Source organism: Ooceraea biroi, chromosome 12 (assembly GCF_003672135.1).
Source record: "Ooceraea biroi isolate clonal line C1 chromosome 12, Obir_v5.4, whole genome shotgun sequence".
Classification (NCBI taxonomy): domain Eukaryota; kingdom Metazoa; phylum Arthropoda; class Insecta; order Hymenoptera; family Formicidae; genus Ooceraea; species Ooceraea biroi.
The window spans coordinates 11,998,916-12,018,065 of record NC_039517.1 but is presented as its reverse complement, the minus strand read 5'-3'; the positions used below and the strand labels follow the sequence as shown (position 1 = coordinate 12,018,065).

Below are 19,150 nucleotides of genomic sequence, written 5' to 3'. Positions count from 1 at the left end.
ACTAAGGAGACCTCTAAGGAGAAAAATTATAGTTGTAAAAAAAATTTGAAAGTTTATGGTAGAAAAAAAGTAAATACATCTATTAATAAAGAAGATTCTGAAGATAATTTTGTGGAGAATGAACTGAACATAAATGAAGCTCTTCCTATGTGGCCTGCAGAAATACAGAGTTCTCAAAATAATGCCGATATTGTTAATTCTATGATGAATAATAATCAAGACGATGGTGAGTTTCTTATTTCTTTGTATTTTAATCCTAAAACATATATATCTTTTTAAATTTATATTTCAGCGATGCAGAAAACTGATGTGAGTTATGTAGAAACCATTCTGGAATGTCAGTATATAAAAGTAAAAGTAGTACTTTCGAAAAGACGTTGAATACGAACAAAAGCATAGAAACTGATACTGCATTAAATATGTTGGAGAGAATTAACGGTAAAGTTCTTTTTTTTATTATAAACATTATCCAAATTGATAAATGTAACAATTCTATGTACAAATACGTATTTAAAAATTCAATTTTTATTATGTTTTATTATAAATATAGAAAATATGCTATTTATAAATATTATAAATAGTATAAATAGAATTATAACAGTATATTATAAGTAGTTATAAATAGTATATTATCATTAAAGAACATCCTTCTCTTCCATATGTATCATTATAAAATTGATTCATCATATTAAATGAACTACAAAGCAAAAATAAATAATTTTATTTTATCCAGATTTATTATTTTATTATTTATAAAAATTATATTAATTTCAGAAAATGTTGAACATTTAATGAGGGCTGTAGCAGAAATGCACCTACAATTAGATGATGTTTCAGCACAACTGGCTAATAAAGTTATCCGCAACGGTCAAAATAAATCTAATACAGACAGAATTAAAACGTTCTTACCATTAAAATGTATTGATGATATTAAAAAAATTGAAGTTCAGTTAAAAAATGACAAAACTTTTTATAATGAATATGTAAGTACACCTAAAAAAAATTGATTCTGCATTTTGCATAATTAATGGAATTGTTTTATTTCAGGAAGCTTTTATACAAAAAATTGGAGGCCATTCTCCAAGAGAACATGTTAGAAATATTTTGACAAAAGTATTTTCTAACGAATGTGCAATGGCGTGCTCTTGGAAAGGACGCAGACAAAATTTTCCTGTTGCAAAATTATTCATGATTACAGCAATGAAAGGTATATTCATTTACTATTCTTTTTTATTTACTATATTGCATAATGGACAATTAAAAGGATTTTGTCTTTTTATAGAAGTTATTTTAGGACATCACCTTGTAACAGAAAAAGAGCTGGATACAATATCTGCGAAGTGGTTCCGATTTGCAAAGCAACGGAAAAATCGAGAGGAAAAGGAGAATTAAAATTAAAAACAAATCTAACAGCTTGTTATGATATTATCTATTACTTTTATATATGTATAAGTTTACTACACAATTTCAAATGCATTACATATTTTATTTCTGTCATGAATGTCTAAGACTAAAAAACTTTTTGTTTATAAATATTTAATATACGTTTAAATATATTATAAATTTAACTTCAGTGTTGAATGTCAAAAGTTTAAAAAACTGTGTATTAAATGTATTTAAATAAACAAATAAACATTAATTTTTTATTTTTATAAAAATTTCTATTTATTTTGCTAATTATATATATATATATATATATATATATATAAAAGGTTAGCAAGATATAACAAAGAACATAATATTTATATTCCATTCACTTAATCACAATATAACAGTCACATTACAAACGAAATGTCTCATACATAACAGTAACATAACAAGCAATATAACATGTTATATATATGAGTAGGAAATAATAACTAACCAGTAACTTACACAAAATGCTTTTGTAATATTATTTGTTACATTTCATTTTGTTACAGCAATATAACATTAATATAACTGTGTTCACCGGGTTTCACTGTCTCAGATTTAGTGTACTTTATTTTCTCTCTCGGTGTTGTACCTGTGCCCCAAGTTGCACATTGCGAAATTTGGCAATGATTAATCATTGTTTTTGGGATATTTTTGTAATTGCAACATACACTGCCTTGTTTTTTCAAAATGCTATGTTTAGCTTCGAATCTAAAACAATTCATCCAGCGTATAGGTCCGGAACGTTTTATACACTCTGGGTAATGGTGTAAGTGATGGTGTTTATTAAGTGGATGAATATCAGGAAAGAGTTTTCTGAACAATGCATCATGTTCAACAATGAGTTCAGATAAATATGGTAAAATAGTCACTGTCAATTTTGGAGCGAAAACTATTTCGGTTATTCTGTTTAGTAACAAAATAAGAGACAAATATTTATCATTTTTAGGAACTTTATCAGATACAATGAATGGTAAGACTCTCATTAAGCACCAAGTTTGAGCAGCAGTTTGTTTTAACTTATAATCTTTTAGATTGCGAAGAGAAGCTAAAGTGAAATTTGCCGATGGTTTATCTTTAACCTCAGGTAAACCGTACTGAAACAAATGAAGTCTACCATTAAAAGTGTCTAGATTTAGATCATATTCTTTGTTAGTAATGAAATGATTTAAAACTAATTTAATCTCCATTGGTGTAACGCCTAGAAAAATGTCATGCATCGGATCAAAAATGTAATTTTCAGTTAAATGAAAATATCGACTTTCGTGCAGAACACTTTGCTTTTTGACCCCGCACTGCTTTCTTGCATTTTCGATGTCCTTTTCAGTCACTTTTTCTTTGATTATTTTAATATGTTCATCGTGCAATTGTCTCGTCCGTGGAATTGCACGGATACTTTCTTCATTATCATGAAAAGCACATCGATTGATCATACATAATCTACAAAAATATAGAGCTGCAGGACTCATTAGGCCAAATAATTGATGAGCAGCTAGTCCATTAGCAGTAACAACAACAAGAGATGCTCGCAAAATCCTTTCTTTTCCATTTCCAGATATAAGAACTCCTTCGTCACTTTCCAATTTTCTTAATTCACAAATAAATGGTCTCAAAATCATATCCATTCCGTATTTTTCGATATCAGCTGTATGACAAAGAGCTAAAACATGTATCCCTCCAAGAAATGAGTTCAGATATAGAGGTAAATTTTGAATTATGTAATAAAATGCACCAATTTTATGAGACTGTATCTTTGAACTCAAAGGGTTATTAACAATTAAATCATCATAGTACAGCTGAATCCTCAGTGCATTGGGATATTTTTGAAAATATCTGTGTGTTTTGAAAGTTATACCATCTTTAGAGTTACAGAGCCAATTATCTGAGGCACTTTTTTCGGTGTTAGAATTAGTATTACGAGATATCGCAAGAGCGTTTTTATTGGTCGACGGCGGTGCTGTTAGCTAGTAGGGTTGGCACGCGTGGCGCGCGATTACTTCCGATTAGAGTCCTATAATCAGAGACGCGCCAGGCTTCCCCCACCACTGCTCGGCGACCGCCATCTTCTAACCATAGGCCCAGAGCAGCTGGTCAGCAAGCGATGCGTGTGTCAGCGTGTGTAACGTAACCTCGTGCAGGATAAAGTTTATTTAAAGAAAATTGAAGAGTAAGTATGATCAAAAGTTCAAAAAAGTATCATTATATACATCTGTGAGATTGTCCCGTTTGTTTGATGCACGAATGTTTGTGAGTGCCGAATATGTAAATCATATGTATTTACTGTATATATTTCTAGAGCATTCTTGTCATAATGAAAGAGCCTTGTAATGGTACCAGTCAGTCAGAAAGTGGGTCTGATCCTAGCAACACAAGTGGTCCTTCAATATCAGAAGATGCTGAACTCTTGTTCCTTAAAAGGAAGTGTGATATTGCGGCAGCAACCATCAGTCACCTAAAGTTGAAGCGTAAAAAACAGTGGAGGAACATTAACAGGATTCTGTATGAAACCAATCGGATGAAAAGGGAAATGCAATTATGGGAAGAGACACTCCAGGTTTTGTAAATAATATAGTCCCTAATGCTGTTGCGTTAAGTATGGAAAATAAGCATCAATTGTTGTATATAATTTTAAGCCTAAAGTAATGAACAACTTTTACATTGTAGCTGTATCTATAAGCGTTCTCCACGGCTACGCACGCACGTGAAATAAGTCTATTAATTAATGAGCAGAATGTTTTTTTAAAAGTACCACTGTCAATTGTAAAATATTTACTACGTTTACATAAGTGTAATGGTTTTTCACAACCTTAGTTTAGATCATGTTTTTTTATATATTGGTGATAAGATTTATGACCTGTGTGAAATGCAGTGTGCTTTTATTTTACATGTGAAGTATTTGTGTATCTTATTTTTATATAATTATTATATATACTTTTTATATAATTTTTAATGATTTTTATATAATTGTTAGAGAGTAATAAAAAGAAAAAGATCTTATTTGCTGTACTCTTTATTTTTGTTGTAATTAAACTTTCATAGAAAAATGAAAACAAAATATTACAATTTGCAAAAAACTACTTTGCTAAGCTACTTTAACTTAGGTATATCACAAACAATGTCACTAAGTGGAAAACATAAAATACATAATAACAAAATATAAAATACAAAAAATGCATAAAATGCAAACAGTAATACAAACTGAATACGAATAATATCACAGTAACTTATAAGACTGAGCTATTTGGAAATCACTGTTGAGTCTATTCCACGGAGGTGTGCATAGCCATTGTTTTACTGCCGTATGCGTGTGTGTTAAGAGTTTTCAATTCTTCACACCGTTTCATACTGTAACAGCGGAATCTCATTGTAAAGAACTTATGCAGAATTTTTTGGCAAATGGAATGGCAAGAAGGAATGCTACACCCCTCCCACACGTATTCCATTTGCATCATAAGGAAATTTATAATATCAATATAAGTTACATCACATAAGTCATCTCTTACTTCTCTAAATGTTATTTCAGACTTTATAATAGCCCTAAAGCAGTCATCTGAGACCTCAATTAAACTATTATCTTTGTAGTTTCGCAATTCAACAAGTCGAGCATAGGGATGATGGCCACTTGCCTTCCACTGGACAGAACTGAGACATGTGTCACAGACTTTCATGCTACTGTTTTTGATACTATGCACAATATAGCCAGCCATATCATAAATGATGTACCATTCCCAGAGATCCAACAGGTTCATATGCCGATCTTCCAAACGTGGTAATGCTAAGGCTGAGGCCTCCATGAGTTCTTCTGTTGCAGTTTTAATACGCCTTGCTGTGGCCATGTCTTTTGAAAATCTCAAAAAGTCCAATCATATTTCTTCAATATCTGCATCATCGTTCTCATAACTTGTATTTATGGAATTGGTGCACAATTGGCTTAGTACGATCACCCTCAAATTTTGCTTCACTTGCAAAGGATTTGGAAGAGGTTGTCGAACTCTTACAGCTGAGAAAATATTTTCAAGATAGCACTGACAAAATCGACTAGTGAGAAGAAATTGGTAGGAACGTTCCTTCAAAAAATAATCCTGCAGGCGGAGCATGCACTCGCACGCCATGATTACTCCTGTTTGGCATGGCTTCCAGTGCTCATCTACACCAATGGTCATAAAACGAAACACATGCGCAGTCTTTGAAATGTGATTAATTGCTTCCTCATAAGCAGCTACATTCTTCAAACCGATAGCCAGCTTTAAGGCTCTATTTGACATTAAATCGAACCAGCGACTTACAAGACCAACAAAAAATGCTGTGGTGTTGTATGCAGCATTGCCAGTGTGCTCTGCATACCTCCTTCGAGCAATCTCAGTCCTACGATTAAATACGGATCGAGCTGTTCCAACCTTCATTTTCTCGAATCCATTCTTGCAATGAAGCTTAGTTTTTTTGAGTCTGTGTGCAACTTTAAGCTCTACATTTAGTTCAAATTCCAATACGTCATCTATGTGCTGCATTTCGACTGTCGGATGTGTCAGCTTCTCTGAACAGAGGATGTCCGGGGGGAGGAAGATAATCTTGTTGCTGTTAAGCATTATGTGAATATTCTTAAAAAGATGAACAGGATCAGGTAGGAAGAAAAATCTGTCATCCAATCTGATAGGATGTTCAATACTGACTACAGCATCACTATCACGACTGCAGCCTATCCCGTATACCTTCCACAACCCACGGTTTTCAGATCCCATATCAGTGGTTAACGAGTGAACCTTGAGCCCAATGGTTTCACACTTTTCAATAACTTGTATTATAATATGTGGCGATTATATGGCCACATACGTCATCGCCTAGACGGTCGGCAGTATCGCGCGGCTAGACTCAGGCGAGGCAAATAGACCGAAAAACACGTCGTCAAAATAAACAGATTAGCGGATAATAGACTAGACCGTTAGACAGGGAATCCCCAATGAGCCGTTGCAGATTTGCAAGTGTTCCGCGAAATGTCGGGGGATTCCGTACCGACGACCGTGACGAGGCATACGCGCGGCGGCTGAAAGTGTGGTGATCGCGTCATGGAGGCGCGGGTCACCGAAAGAAGCAGGGCGCGATAAATAGGCAGAACGATTCCTCCCGTAGGAAATTCAAAAGGACCTTCGAGAGGTCCTACGAAACAAACAGGCTCGTGAGAGTAGGCTTTCGACGACCAAGAGGTCGACAAATAGGGGATTCGACTGGTAATCGTCTACGCGAGCGGACGTGCCTTTGTATATTCGGACTCAGAATACAATTCGGGCTGTGCTCATTATACACCGAGCAAATATTATAATCATTTAATTACACCCGATCCGCTCCTTTTATTTTTACTCAGCACACGAAGAGCCAAAAATATCTTTGAAAGCAATACCACTCAAATTAGCCTTCTGTTTCTTGAGTTCAGGATTTTCATTCCCTGTAAAGAAGTAGGCTACTACAACTTTCCATCTCCGGCAAATACCTGCACATACTATGACGAGGACCTTCTTGGCCTGTCCAACATGAGTAGGGAAAGTGCATTTCCCAAATATCTTCTTTGAAGATGGATCAAACGCATATCCTGCTCTTATTGTCATTTCATCAGCAGCAATCATGCAATCCCTTTCATTTTCAGTCATACGACTCACTGTGCATTGCAACATATCAAATACTTCCTCTAAAATGCCACTCTCGAAGCGTATATGTTCTACCGCCCTCTGAAGTGTCCGTATTGAAGGAAAGATGGGTAGGTAATTAACAAAGTCAGAAAATCCTGTAGTTCTCCATTTCATTTTAAAAGCAAGCGCATCCTGTATAGTTTGTAAACTCCACTTAACTCCACCTTTACTTTGTCTCTGGAGGACTCTAAGTTGATCAGAATGCAGTCTAGTTGAAAGTGCAAGCCGAGACTTGGCCTGGCTCTGTTCGGAGCGCCACAGTTTTAACCTGCATTTGTCATATCGAGTTTTCATAGCGCAGTAGTCCTTTGAGCACTTAATGGCAATTTTCTTTATAGTTTCTTGTTCGCGTTGCAAGGCTTCAATCTCTTCTTTCTGCTTTTTTAACAGTGCTCGTAACTCTTGCTTTGATGGAGAAGTTGAATTTGTATTGTACGGAGGTACAGAAAGTGGTTCGATATTACTACAAATATTCGCAAAAGCAAAAAGTGAGTCAAAAGAGACTTCTTCAAGAGAGGAGGTATTATTGTTAATGAATGGTAAGTCCTGATCAAGTAATATTTGATTATCACAGGTTGAAGGCATAGATATCGGAGAAGATGCTTCTTCAACAAAAATGGAATTTCTTATGTCTTGCAGGGGTTGGCGAGCAATTGAAGTATAGTTATCGTCATGTGACTTCGCAGGTGTTATATTTTCAATATTTTCGGAATCTATTTCTGGCAAACAGGGTACTGCAGCACGGCGTAACACTCGGGATCCATCTGTACGCACTTTCTCCCACTGCGCTACATCAAAATGATTCTGAAATAAAGATCAGTTGTAATAGTAGGTTATCCAAAACATAATTAATAAGAGTTACGTCCATTATATCGATTTACTTCACAGATACAGCTAGTAGACATTGGATTCCACTGCGTGCGTCCTGTCCTCAAGATCCATAATTTCCGCATGACGGGATCTTTGGGAAATTTAAATAATAATTTTCCCTGCCCCTGCTGAATTTTGCACCCCTTGACTTTGCACATACGGACCATTTCATCTGGAAGAAAGGAATCGGTGCTATCAGTACAAACTGTTTACGTTGCAAGAAATGTCAAATTAGGATAATGTGTATGACACAATGAAAACTTAATGTAACCCTCCAAAATTCATTGCTTCAGAAAGAGAATTTGCCTTAACATACGTAGGTAACTCTGAAAGTTTTCGCACGAAAATAAATTTACAGTACCTAGAGTATTTTGAGAAACAATAGTCAATTTCCGAAATTACTTGTATGTTTTTATATGATTGTGTGGAAATCGTGGAAGCAACTCACGTTACTAGTTAAAAGAATAACTTAACTTATATAAAAGATTAACTAAAATACCAATATTATGCTCGCAAAACTTGCTTTCTCAGGATTAAACTTACCTTTTCATATGTAACCTTGTATGATGTAAACGACTGCGGTGTGTGTACGCACTGCGTTCAGGCATCAAATGGTTAGAAGATGGCGACGAAAAACCACGTGATTCTGTCAGCCAATAAGAAACTGTTCGCGCCTGGCGAGTCTCTGATTATAGGACTCTACTTCCGATTCCCGCGAACGATTGTACCGCGACATTTTTCGAGACAAAGAACACGATTTTAGTTGTAAAGTACGTGACCACTTTATGTAAAGTACCATTAAAGAACATTAGTACTCACAAAAAGTGTATTTGAGTTACCCGCACGTCACATTCGGACTCAATATACTTCCATACATCTTCATGAGAGGTAACCAACTTTAATGTTTATATTATTGAAACATATTGAAAAGTTTCATAAACCTGCTTTTGCTACCAGGATTGATTTATGGAATGTAGCCGTTGATCATTTCTATGTCCCAGAGGTATTTCAGTAGCTTCAATATAATTATAACATTTCTTAAGTGCCTCAATTTGACCGTGAGCAGTATCCATATTGTTGAATAAATTATTGAAATCAAACTTGCTTAAAAGACTTTTTAACTTCAGAATCTTCTAATTCGATGTTTTTCTTTTTTAGAAAATTAAGTATCTCACTTTGTGCATAGTCCGATATGTCTGATACAAAATAGTCTGTAGCGTGTATTACTTTACTTAAAGCTGCTCCTGTTAATGAAGATGATGCTCTCAAATTGGCTACCATTCTCAATGCACTGGAAGATATGTCAAGGAATTGTTGAGATTGAACTAGCGTCGTTAATTTTTCAATTGATGTGAATTCATCAAAGCAAACATTTTGGCTTTCATTGATGTCTTCAAGTTGATGAACATCTTCACTTTCTTGTATATCATGGTTAAAAATACTCGGACTATCTTGTACAATGTGATATTTCTTTAAGTGTCGAATAAAAAAATCATATCTTAAAAAGTGCGCATTGCACTCCTGTTGTCGACAGTAAAATCTAGATGCTTGTGATCTACTAACCATTATCCCATGACTTTGTCTAAAATGCTTTGTGAAGTTTTTAATTCCAGCAAAACTTTCATTACATTTGAAACATAAAAGCGTATCCATTGCAAATTATTTTCAAAAATAATTAAATTAAACAGAGATATAGATTCAAATGTCACCACAGTATTTTTCAGAGTATCTAAAATTTAAAACAATCTCGCGAGTTTCGTAGAATATTTAGAATATTGGTACTTAGTTACACGACGTTTCGACCAAGTATTTAAGTATTTAAGAAAGAGAGATATTCCTGATGAACAACAACATTCTCACATTACTGAGCCTGACAAACAAGTAGCTACTTCTTTGTCAGCCTCAGTGATGTGAGAATGTTGTTGTTCATCAGGAATATCTCTCTTTCTAAAATGACTTGTTAGAGAATATTATTGTATCCACTTGAAAAGGACCGCATATTTGGTCGAAACGTCGTGTAACTAAGTACCAATAAACATTGTCAGATCGATAGAAAGGAAAGTCTTAATGATCAAGAGACACGGTAGTGTCTTGCGCCAAGTATACGCACAGCGAGACCGCACCGTGACACTATTACGCGAAGCGACGCTTTCGCAGACACTCAGATTATTAGATCTCAATAACCACTGAACGGATCAAGTTTAGAGTAGGCTCAATGGATAGCTTGGGTTCGATTTGCATAAGAAAAGTGTTTTCATTTTTCTCCTACGTGTCCTACGAGCGGAGATATTGCGATGCAAAAGTCGAATATGATGATTTCACGATTAAGATACTCCGTTTTCTCCTCCAGCGTAGAGTGAGGGCAAGAGGGGCTCGCGAAAAGGTGAGGAAAAATGTACAGTTCGGTAGTTTCGACGCTAGATGGCTCGAGATGCCTCGTAAGTGTAGAGTCGATAATGTTAACTTTATTATCGATCAAAATTCATTATCGTTACATTTCGAACTTTGCATCACAATATCTCCGCTCGTAGGACACGTAGAAGAAAAATGAAAACACTTTTCTTATACAACTCGAACCTAAGCTACCCATTGAGCCTACTTAGAAGTTTGGATCCGCCGTTATTCAGATCTGATAATCGAGGGGTCTCTCGAAAACGTCGTAATCCTAACTTCATTATCGATGTTTAATTTGTTCATGAATGTTCATGAATATAGTTAAAAGAATCAGAGAGAGCATAGAGATAGTGGAAGTTGAAATATAATTAAATACGCAATTAATGTTAATACTGTTATTTTTACGTATACGATATAATGGACAGTACTATGGATAGGTATCACATGTATAATGGACAATACTATATGGATAGGTATAGTATCATTGTGCACAATAAAACAGAAAGATAATAAAATATAAGTTATTTATTATAGTACATATGAGTATGTATATTCAGTAATAAGTAATAATCAGTGAAAACGAATGTAGAGAATTTGATTGCCGCCTCGTCCTCGTCCGCCTCGTCCTCGTCCGCCTCGTCCTCGTCCGCCTCGTCCTCGTCCACCGCGACCTTGCCCGCGCCCTCCACCGCGACCCCACGCTTCCATAGTGGAGCTGTAAAAGAGAAAAAAGGAGAATGCTCTTTATTATATATAATTTTATTACATTTTATTATATTGTCCTATATATTTGTTTATATTTATTTACGTCGCCTGTCCATCTTCGATGCCTGACTCAGCGCAGGCCGCGACAGGGACAAGGGCTGCCAGTGATCTACGCCTGACGACGACGACGGCTACGGCGGTGGCAGCGGCGACGACGACACCAGCAGCGGTGAATAGTGCGTCGACGACGGCAGCAACGATGACGGCGGCGGAGGTGACTGCGCGGACGACGACACCGGCACACTATGGGACGTTTGTACCTATTTTTTGGCCAAAAGTGGCAAAAATCAAAGTAAAGTTTCGTAACATTTATAAACTGTAAAAGCTTCGACAAACCCTACTGACACATAGGAAAAAATTTGAAACAATTTGTTCCACGCAAAGTATTTTTTTCATTTTATATTCAAATTGTGCGAAATTGTACATGAAATAGGTTGAAGAAACTCTTTTCTTTGGTATGTTTTCTCTCCTTAAATATTAAAGATTTACCCACCATTGTTTCAACTAATTTTTAGCACTTACTTAATGCTTGAAAAAAATAATAATAAATTAAACTTTGACTATTTTGGATAAGAAAATCTCTACTTGTAGTAAAAACAAATAATGATTTAATCATTTTCTGGTTTTTAAAGGACAAGAACTTTTGAGTAACAAAGGTTAACAAGACAAATTTGGATTCGAGTGTTAAGTAGGACACTATTCTTCTTAAAACCGTTTAGTAAATTTGCGCATAGGCACGACTTCGTGAGATATGATTTTTGTAAGTAGAGACAATTTTAAAAATTGCAATCGACTGTTTCTACCCAACTCGGCAAGTTCATGGTTTTAGTCGAAAATGTTCACTCGGAGATTTTTGGGGTCACTGCATCTAAATTTGAAGTCAAATTTGGAATTATGAAAAATGACATTCAAAATGGCGGATCCAATATGGCGACCGAAAGTATTAAAAATTGTTTGTTTTGCAAGAAAATGAGACTCGAGAGGTTTTTGAGGTCGCTGATTCTGAACCTGAGATCAAAAATTGGAAATTCAAAATAGCGGATACAATATGGTATACTGAATTAATGTGAAAAGCATATATGGAAGAAGTGCAATTTACATTATTTATATAATGTAAATATGTGGGTATTTCATACATTCCTAATCCTTAAGATCTCCGGTAAAGGGCTAAATAGCCCACTCGTCATGATTCCTAAATAGAGGGTAAGGAAGAGCCCCGGTGCTGTAAATAAACCCTTACTCGATGAAATTTAGGATGAACGGGCAGCACTGAGGGGAATGGATGAATGTACCCACATGGATAGAAATACTGATGATGACTTGGACCCTGGAGCGGGTAGCTCCCACGACTTGAGTAGAACAGGCTATCAGGTCACCCTTCCAGACATTGCTCTGGAAGTTGATGGATTGCCAGGCTCAAGCTCGTGTTCTTGGATTAGTGACACTATCCTTTCTGGAAACGAAGGTCGCTGCAATATTGACTTTTCCATAGGAATGGACACGATGGAAAATTCCGTGTTGGATCCGCCGGATAATATTGCAGAAGTAATAGAAGTTTCAGTTGGGCGGAAACGACAAATTCAGAATGTTTCGAAGCGATTTTTAATCGAAACATTCTTCTTTACAGGAAACGTGCAAGGTTGTTACCGATATGTTGTAGAGCTACTTGAGCAAAAAATTAATGAGGAGCAAGAAAAAATTCTTTTAAAAACTGTTTATTCTTTATTCAGCAGATCTAAAAGTTATTATAATAATGTAAGTAGAAATCGAAAAAAATTTGAATCTAAGTATAAAGAATGGTTGAACAGTGATTTCATTTATCCCAAGAGTATACTTCAAAAGTCCAAAAATATTTTGCTATCGAAAGAGTCTCCGATGCTTTTATCTTCGAAGACAGGACGCCCTCAAAAAATGTTTGACGAAAAATCGCTGAAGTCTCAGAGAAGAGATGCCAGCAAGCTGGCAGAAGAAAATAACAACAGTACTTAAACATTTTTGATGGCTGCAAAAGTATCAGCAAAGAAAAATAAAAATAATGATTTAGCAGCAGTTATAAGTGAAATGTTGAAAAACTCTGCAATTGTTAAGAGGATCCGTGCAAATTTCACTGAAAATAACGTCATAAAAGCCACTCCTGTTGAAGTTTTGGCTTATTTAATTGATAATAATTGATCAAAAAATCAATATCATCATATGCACATGGAATCTAAACGACGAAATGCTGACATATGGCCAAGATATGAATTGGTTAGAATGGAAACAGAAAAATGTTATCCCACAGGGATAATTGTTACAGATACATCAGCTACAGTTCCACTTCAAAATTTCCTGGAACATAGAGTTAAGCGTCTAATAGAAATGCAAACAGAAGTTATTGAAGCTAACATGCAACAAACATCCTTGCAATGTATTGAAGCAACATTGATATTCTCATGGGGTTTTGATGGATCTAGTGGTCATTCTACATATAATCAACACTTTGTTAGCTTAGGTGAATCAGGTGGAACAACGGATGCTAGCTTGATAGCTACAACTACCATCCCACTACGTCTAATTGCTAAACATGGTGCAATTTATTGGTGCAATAGAATTCCGCAGTCAATAAGATTTTGTTCGCCAATAATGTTAGACTTCAAAGAAGAAAATGTAGCAAATATTAGAGCGACAAGTGAGAAAATAAAAGAACAGATTAAAAACTTGCGTCCAATTACATACGAATTAAGTAATAATACAAAAATTATAGTCTCCTGTTCCTTCTTTTGTACTCTTATAGATGGAAAAGTATTGAGTGTTTTGACTGAGTCTTCTGGAGTGGTTAATTGCCCAATATGTCACGCCAGGCCAAATGAGATGAATGATATTAAAAATTTTGGTACTCCTGTATTTGAACCGAAGCCAGATACGTTACAATATGGCTTGTCTACACTGCATATGTGAATTCGTTTCTTCGAATGCTTGTTACATGTATCATATCGTCTTGAATTAAAGGTTTGGAAAGTTGTAGGAAATGAAGCAAACAATATTTTGAAGAAAAGAAAAACATTAATTCAGGAACGATTTCGAGAAAACTTTTCAATGTCAGTAGATGTACCAAGATCAGGAGGTGCTGGAACTAGTACTACTGGAAACATTAGCAGAAGAGCATTTGAAAAGCCGGACCTGTTAGCTGAGGTATTGGATCTTGACGTAACATTAATTAAAAATTTCAAAACCATTTTAGTTGCTTTAAACTATCAACTTCCGATTGATCCTATTAAATTTAAAACTTTTTGTTTCGACACAGCAAAGATTTTTAACAAAGAATATAGGCGGGAGCACAGACTTTTGCATAACGCATAACGCATAAGGCATAGTACATAACATAAAGCACTGCAACGCACAAACCTGTGCATCAGCCGTAACAAATTCTAACCTTAAAGTTGTTAAGACGATAGAGGTGAAATGGTGCCGATTGTGAAGGTAATATATGTTAAAAACGTGATGTGTATAAGTTTTATCTTATGTTTTGAAAGTTTGTAAGGATATTTTGAATTAAAATTAAATATTTTAATATTTGGAAATAGTTGTTATGTAAACTTTTTGTAAATGAGAAAGATTCGAAATTGACAAATAATTACTGATAATACAAATCAGATAGACATTAGTGTTCTTACACCGTGAAAATGTGATTAATTGACTAACCATATTAGTTGAATAGCTGTATTTACATTTAGTTTTACATTTCTAATGCCTTCTTCTTGCAAAATCATGAATATCATGAGTATGAAACATTTTATTTTGACACAATCATGCTGTTTTTAACCTTCTCAGTCATTAAAATCGTATATCAACTAATCAACTTTCTTTGTACATTGCATGTCTGGATTGCACTTTAATAAACACAATATAAATTTAATTACTTATTTATTTCATGAAAGCGTGTTGGCATTTACAATTTAATGCAAATTTAACAAGTACCAACAACTTTTTGTATGTCGCTGTGAAACTAATAATACTTACCCAGATAGCAAAATGCTAGCAGTATGCCAGCAGTATGCAAGCAAAGTTAATCATGACTTTGCAGCAGATTCTAATCTGCTGCATCCCATTAAGCTTAGTTTCTGATAGCACATCTTGTTGATGTAATTTGATAATGAAAATGCAGCAAAAATCAAGCATGAATTACTATTATGTCATGATAGCAGAAAAATAACAAATATCGAACAAAATCTATCATATTAGATATATACGGCACAAACGTAGCAAAAATCGTGCATTGTCTGCCATCATATCGTAATGGTAAAAACGCGGCAAAGACAGAACACGATCTATCTTATCAGCTATTAATGGCAAAAACGCAGAAAAAATGGAGCATGATCTGCATCGCATCGTGATGGTAAAAACGTGGCAACAAGCTATGCTGTATTTTTGCTGTGTTTGTGCTGTTATATTTTGACATAGCAGGGCATGCTCCATTTCTGCCGCGTTTCTGCCGTCACGTCGTGCTTGCAGATTAGCTCGATTTCTGAGGATATTCTGCCAATATAGCATGATGTCATGTTATGCTCACTTTCAGTTTATTATCTGTCGATATATTATGCTAACACATAATGTTTAAAATCTAAACTTTTTATGTTAAGATCTTCTGCTTAAATTTTATAGTATTTTTTTAAGCATAGCATAACGCAGACTGCTTGTTTTCTGATATATTTCTGCCGACATTAATTAAGAGGGCAGATCATGCTTAGCTGTTGCTGCAGTTTTGTCAACATAATAATGTAGAACACAATTGTAAAACGTGCTTTGTCCGATTTGGCTATCTGGGTATAATTATTATATAATAATTTAAAAATATACGAAGGTTTTTGTTATCAATATGTTTTTAATATTTTAAGGTGTTGAGCTCCTACATAATGGAATGTAATATATAATGGTTTCTGGATACATAAATCATTATGGATATAAATGATGATTATTTCATTTTGTGTCTCTTACAATTGTGCTTATTAGCATTGTTACAAAAAAGGAATGAAAGAAAAAGGTGGTTAAATCGAAGATGGTGGATCAGACCAATCAATGTTGCACGTCCTCTATATGAAGATTTCGAACACCTCTTCCATGAATTGAAATATAATGATGTCGAAATATTTTTCCGATATGTAAGGATGACAAAAGAAACTTTCTCCCATCTATTACAAATGACAAAGCCTTTTTTAACTAAAACAAGTAAACGAGCTTTTAGTCCGGAGCAACGATTGGCCATAACTCTAAGGTACTTAGTTATTTTATCGTGTTCTATTAAATGAAAGAATGATACAAACGTGTAGCATCATTGTGTAAATGTTCTATGTTGGTATTTTGTTTTATTCACATATCAAGATTATTTTTTTGTAGATATTTAGCAACTGGGGATCAAATATTATCCATTGCACTAACTTTTAGATGTGGAGAATCCACTGTACGGAACATTATTCATGAAACCTGTTCAGTCATAGTAAAAGTATTACAACCGATTTACCTTCGTGTACCTAAAGAGGAAGAATGGAAAACTATTTGTAATGGTTTCCTTCAAAAGTGAAATTTTCCTCACTGTTTGGGATCATGTGATGGAAAACATGTGGAGATACAAGCTCCACCAAATTCCGGAAGTTTATTCTTCAACTATAAAAGACATATAGCATTGTGCTAATGGCTGCATGTGACTACAGATATATGTTTACATTAGTTGACATAGGTGCATATGGTGGAAATAGCGATGGTGGAATTTTTTTCTCTTCTGACATTTATGCAGCACTAAAAGAAGAAACGTTAAATCTTCCTAAAGGAACTGTAAATCTTCCTAAAAGCAATGTAAAATTGCCGTTATTTTTTCTTGGAGATAGTGGTTTTCCAATTAGTATTAATATGATGTGACCTTACGTTGGAAAATTACTTGATGAAAGAAAAAAAATATATAATTATAGGTTAGCAATTATACTTATTACTATTATTAATAGATATTAATATAATAGGATAATAATGTATGTTATATACACGCGCGCGTGATAAGTGTTTTACTTACCTTAATTCCATTGTGCGTTCCATTTTCAGATTGTCTAGAGCAAGGCGTACTATTGAAAATTCTTTTGGTATTTTGTCTTCACGGTGGAGGATCTATCGAAAACCGATTAATATGCATCCGAAATATGTGGATACGATTGTCATGGCGACAATATGTCTGCACAATTTTATAAAATTTGAGGAAGATCTCGCGCAAGGAGAAAACAAAATATATTGTCCTCCTAATTTTGTAGACTCCGAAGATGCAGAAGGTAATTGCATTCCTGGACAATGGCGGCAAAGTGTTGAAACTTCAATGAGAAACATTCCTCCCACTTCAATGCATAATGCAACTGCAATTGCATATAAGCAAAGAGACAAACTCGCAGATTATTTTTTGACACCGCCTGGTGAAGTTTCTTGGCAGTATGAGTATATTAGAAGAGGGCTGCATCATGATCATCCTGTATCATGATTATGAAATGATATTTTGTTACAAATTATGTTATATAACCATATAAACATATTGTTTTCTAAGACAATAAACCAAATCGTAAAAAACTTGCAGAAATATATAAATATATTATTTTGTTATCTGAACTGAAATTATATAAAATAAAAAATAATCACAGTAATCACAGTACAGTTATCACATGTAGTATATACAGGTTGTTTCACACAAGGGTAAAAACCTTTCGCCCACAGGTAGATAACATCAGATCGAAGTAAAAAGTCCTATACCATTTTGCGATCTGCGCAATAGTTAACGAGTTATTAAGTATTAAAAATCGCGGTATTAGTCCGGCCTACCGGCGAGTCAGTGCGCGCGAGCCAGAGCGGGGCGGGGTAGGCGGGAATAATAGGATGAGCCGCTCGCGCGAGTCGCGACGCGACGCGATAGCGGGTATCGGATTACAGCGGCAAGCGAGACGACGCGTGGAAATAATTGTTACATATTTCTTTTTGTGATGTACACGCAAGTTTTATTTATTAATATTAATAAATAAAACTTGTGTGTACATCACAAAAGAAATACGTAACAACACTTTCTCGGCAACTCGCGCGCGTGAATGAGATGATGAGAAATTATTGTATGATTACTAATTATTTATCATATTGATTAATATTATTCACCATAGTATTATTTAATATTTTCGTGCTATCTTTTCCACACCACTTTGCAGTAGATAGCATGGCGCGTTGTTTTTAAGTGGTTTCCCCAATAGGCCTAATCCACTCTAACTAATTAATGTAAGAATTGTTCGAAGTGCGTCCTCCTTCTCGTACACAGATTTCGGCTCTTCGAGTAATATTGCGCGTCGCACGGTGCGCCATGTCCGGCGTGATGGTATCGAAGGCCGCAACAATAGCTTCACGAACTTCTTGTTCAGTACCATCACGCCGGTCCTCTATCGCAGTTTTAATGTACCCCCATACAAATAATCGAGTACATTTAAATAGGCGACCGTGCCGGCCAGATGATTGGGCCACCTCGACCCATCACCTGTCCGGAAACGCGCGTCTAAAAGATTCCGTACTTGCCTGCTAAAATGTGCAGGAGCTTCATCGTGTTGAAAAATCAACTCCGCCCGTACGTCGAGAGGGACATCTTCAAGAAGAGCTGGAAATTGATTTGCGAGAACTCTGCGTATAATTGCCCGGTTAGCCTGGGCGGAGGGAAGTACGGACCGGATCTGAAGAATTATACAAGAACGTTAGTAGAATAAGTGCGGAAGAAATTAGCTGAAATACAAGGTGCACTCACCACTTGAATCTCCAATCATGCCGGCCCAAACATTTATGGCCAACGGTGCTGAAATGCGCCTTGTCGAACAGCGTGCGGATTTTCTTCTTCCCAACGTACGAAGTTGTGAGAGTTAAACACCCCGTTTCGGTGTGAAGGTGGCCTCGTCCGTCCACAGGATGCGGTCGGGGAAAAAGAATATTATCCGCCGACACTGCGCGAGGAACCTAACATGCATTTTATTGAGAAACAACGAATGCACTCA

General features: G+C 35.4%; 3 protein-coding genes across 3 annotated transcripts; 1 reads left to right on the top strand and 2 right to left on the bottom strand.

The window, feature by feature from the left end:
• The first annotated feature begins 304 nt into the window (after window positions 1-304).
• Window positions 305-3,869, top strand: LOC113563021. Its single transcript, XM_026974012.1, has 3 exons — window positions 305-438; window positions 775-918; window positions 3,751-3,869. Exons 1-3 carry the CDS (start codon window positions 336-338, stop codon window positions 3,867-3,869), a joined length of 366 nt encoding a protein of 121 aa, XP_026829813.1. The 5' UTR covers window positions 305-335.
• Window positions 3,870-4,354: 485 nt separating this feature from the next.
• LOC113563051 lies at window positions 4,355-5,265 on the bottom strand. The gene has a single exon (XM_026974080.1). It carries the CDS (start codon window positions 5,247-5,249, stop codon window positions 4,674-4,676), a length of 576 nt encoding a protein of 191 aa, XP_026829881.1. The 5' UTR covers window positions 5,250-5,265; the 3' UTR covers window positions 4,355-4,673.
• Window positions 5,266-6,743: 1,478 nt separating this feature from the next.
• LOC113563050 lies at window positions 6,744-8,131 on the bottom strand. The gene is made up of 2 exons (XM_026974079.1): window positions 7,976-8,131; window positions 6,744-7,898 (listed from the first exon to the last, which is right to left on the bottom strand). Exons 1-2 carry the CDS (start codon window positions 8,129-8,131, stop codon window positions 6,765-6,767), a joined length of 1,290 nt encoding a protein of 429 aa, XP_026829880.1. The 3' UTR covers window positions 6,744-6,764.
• Between the last annotated feature and the right edge of the window lie 11,019 nt (window positions 8,132-19,150).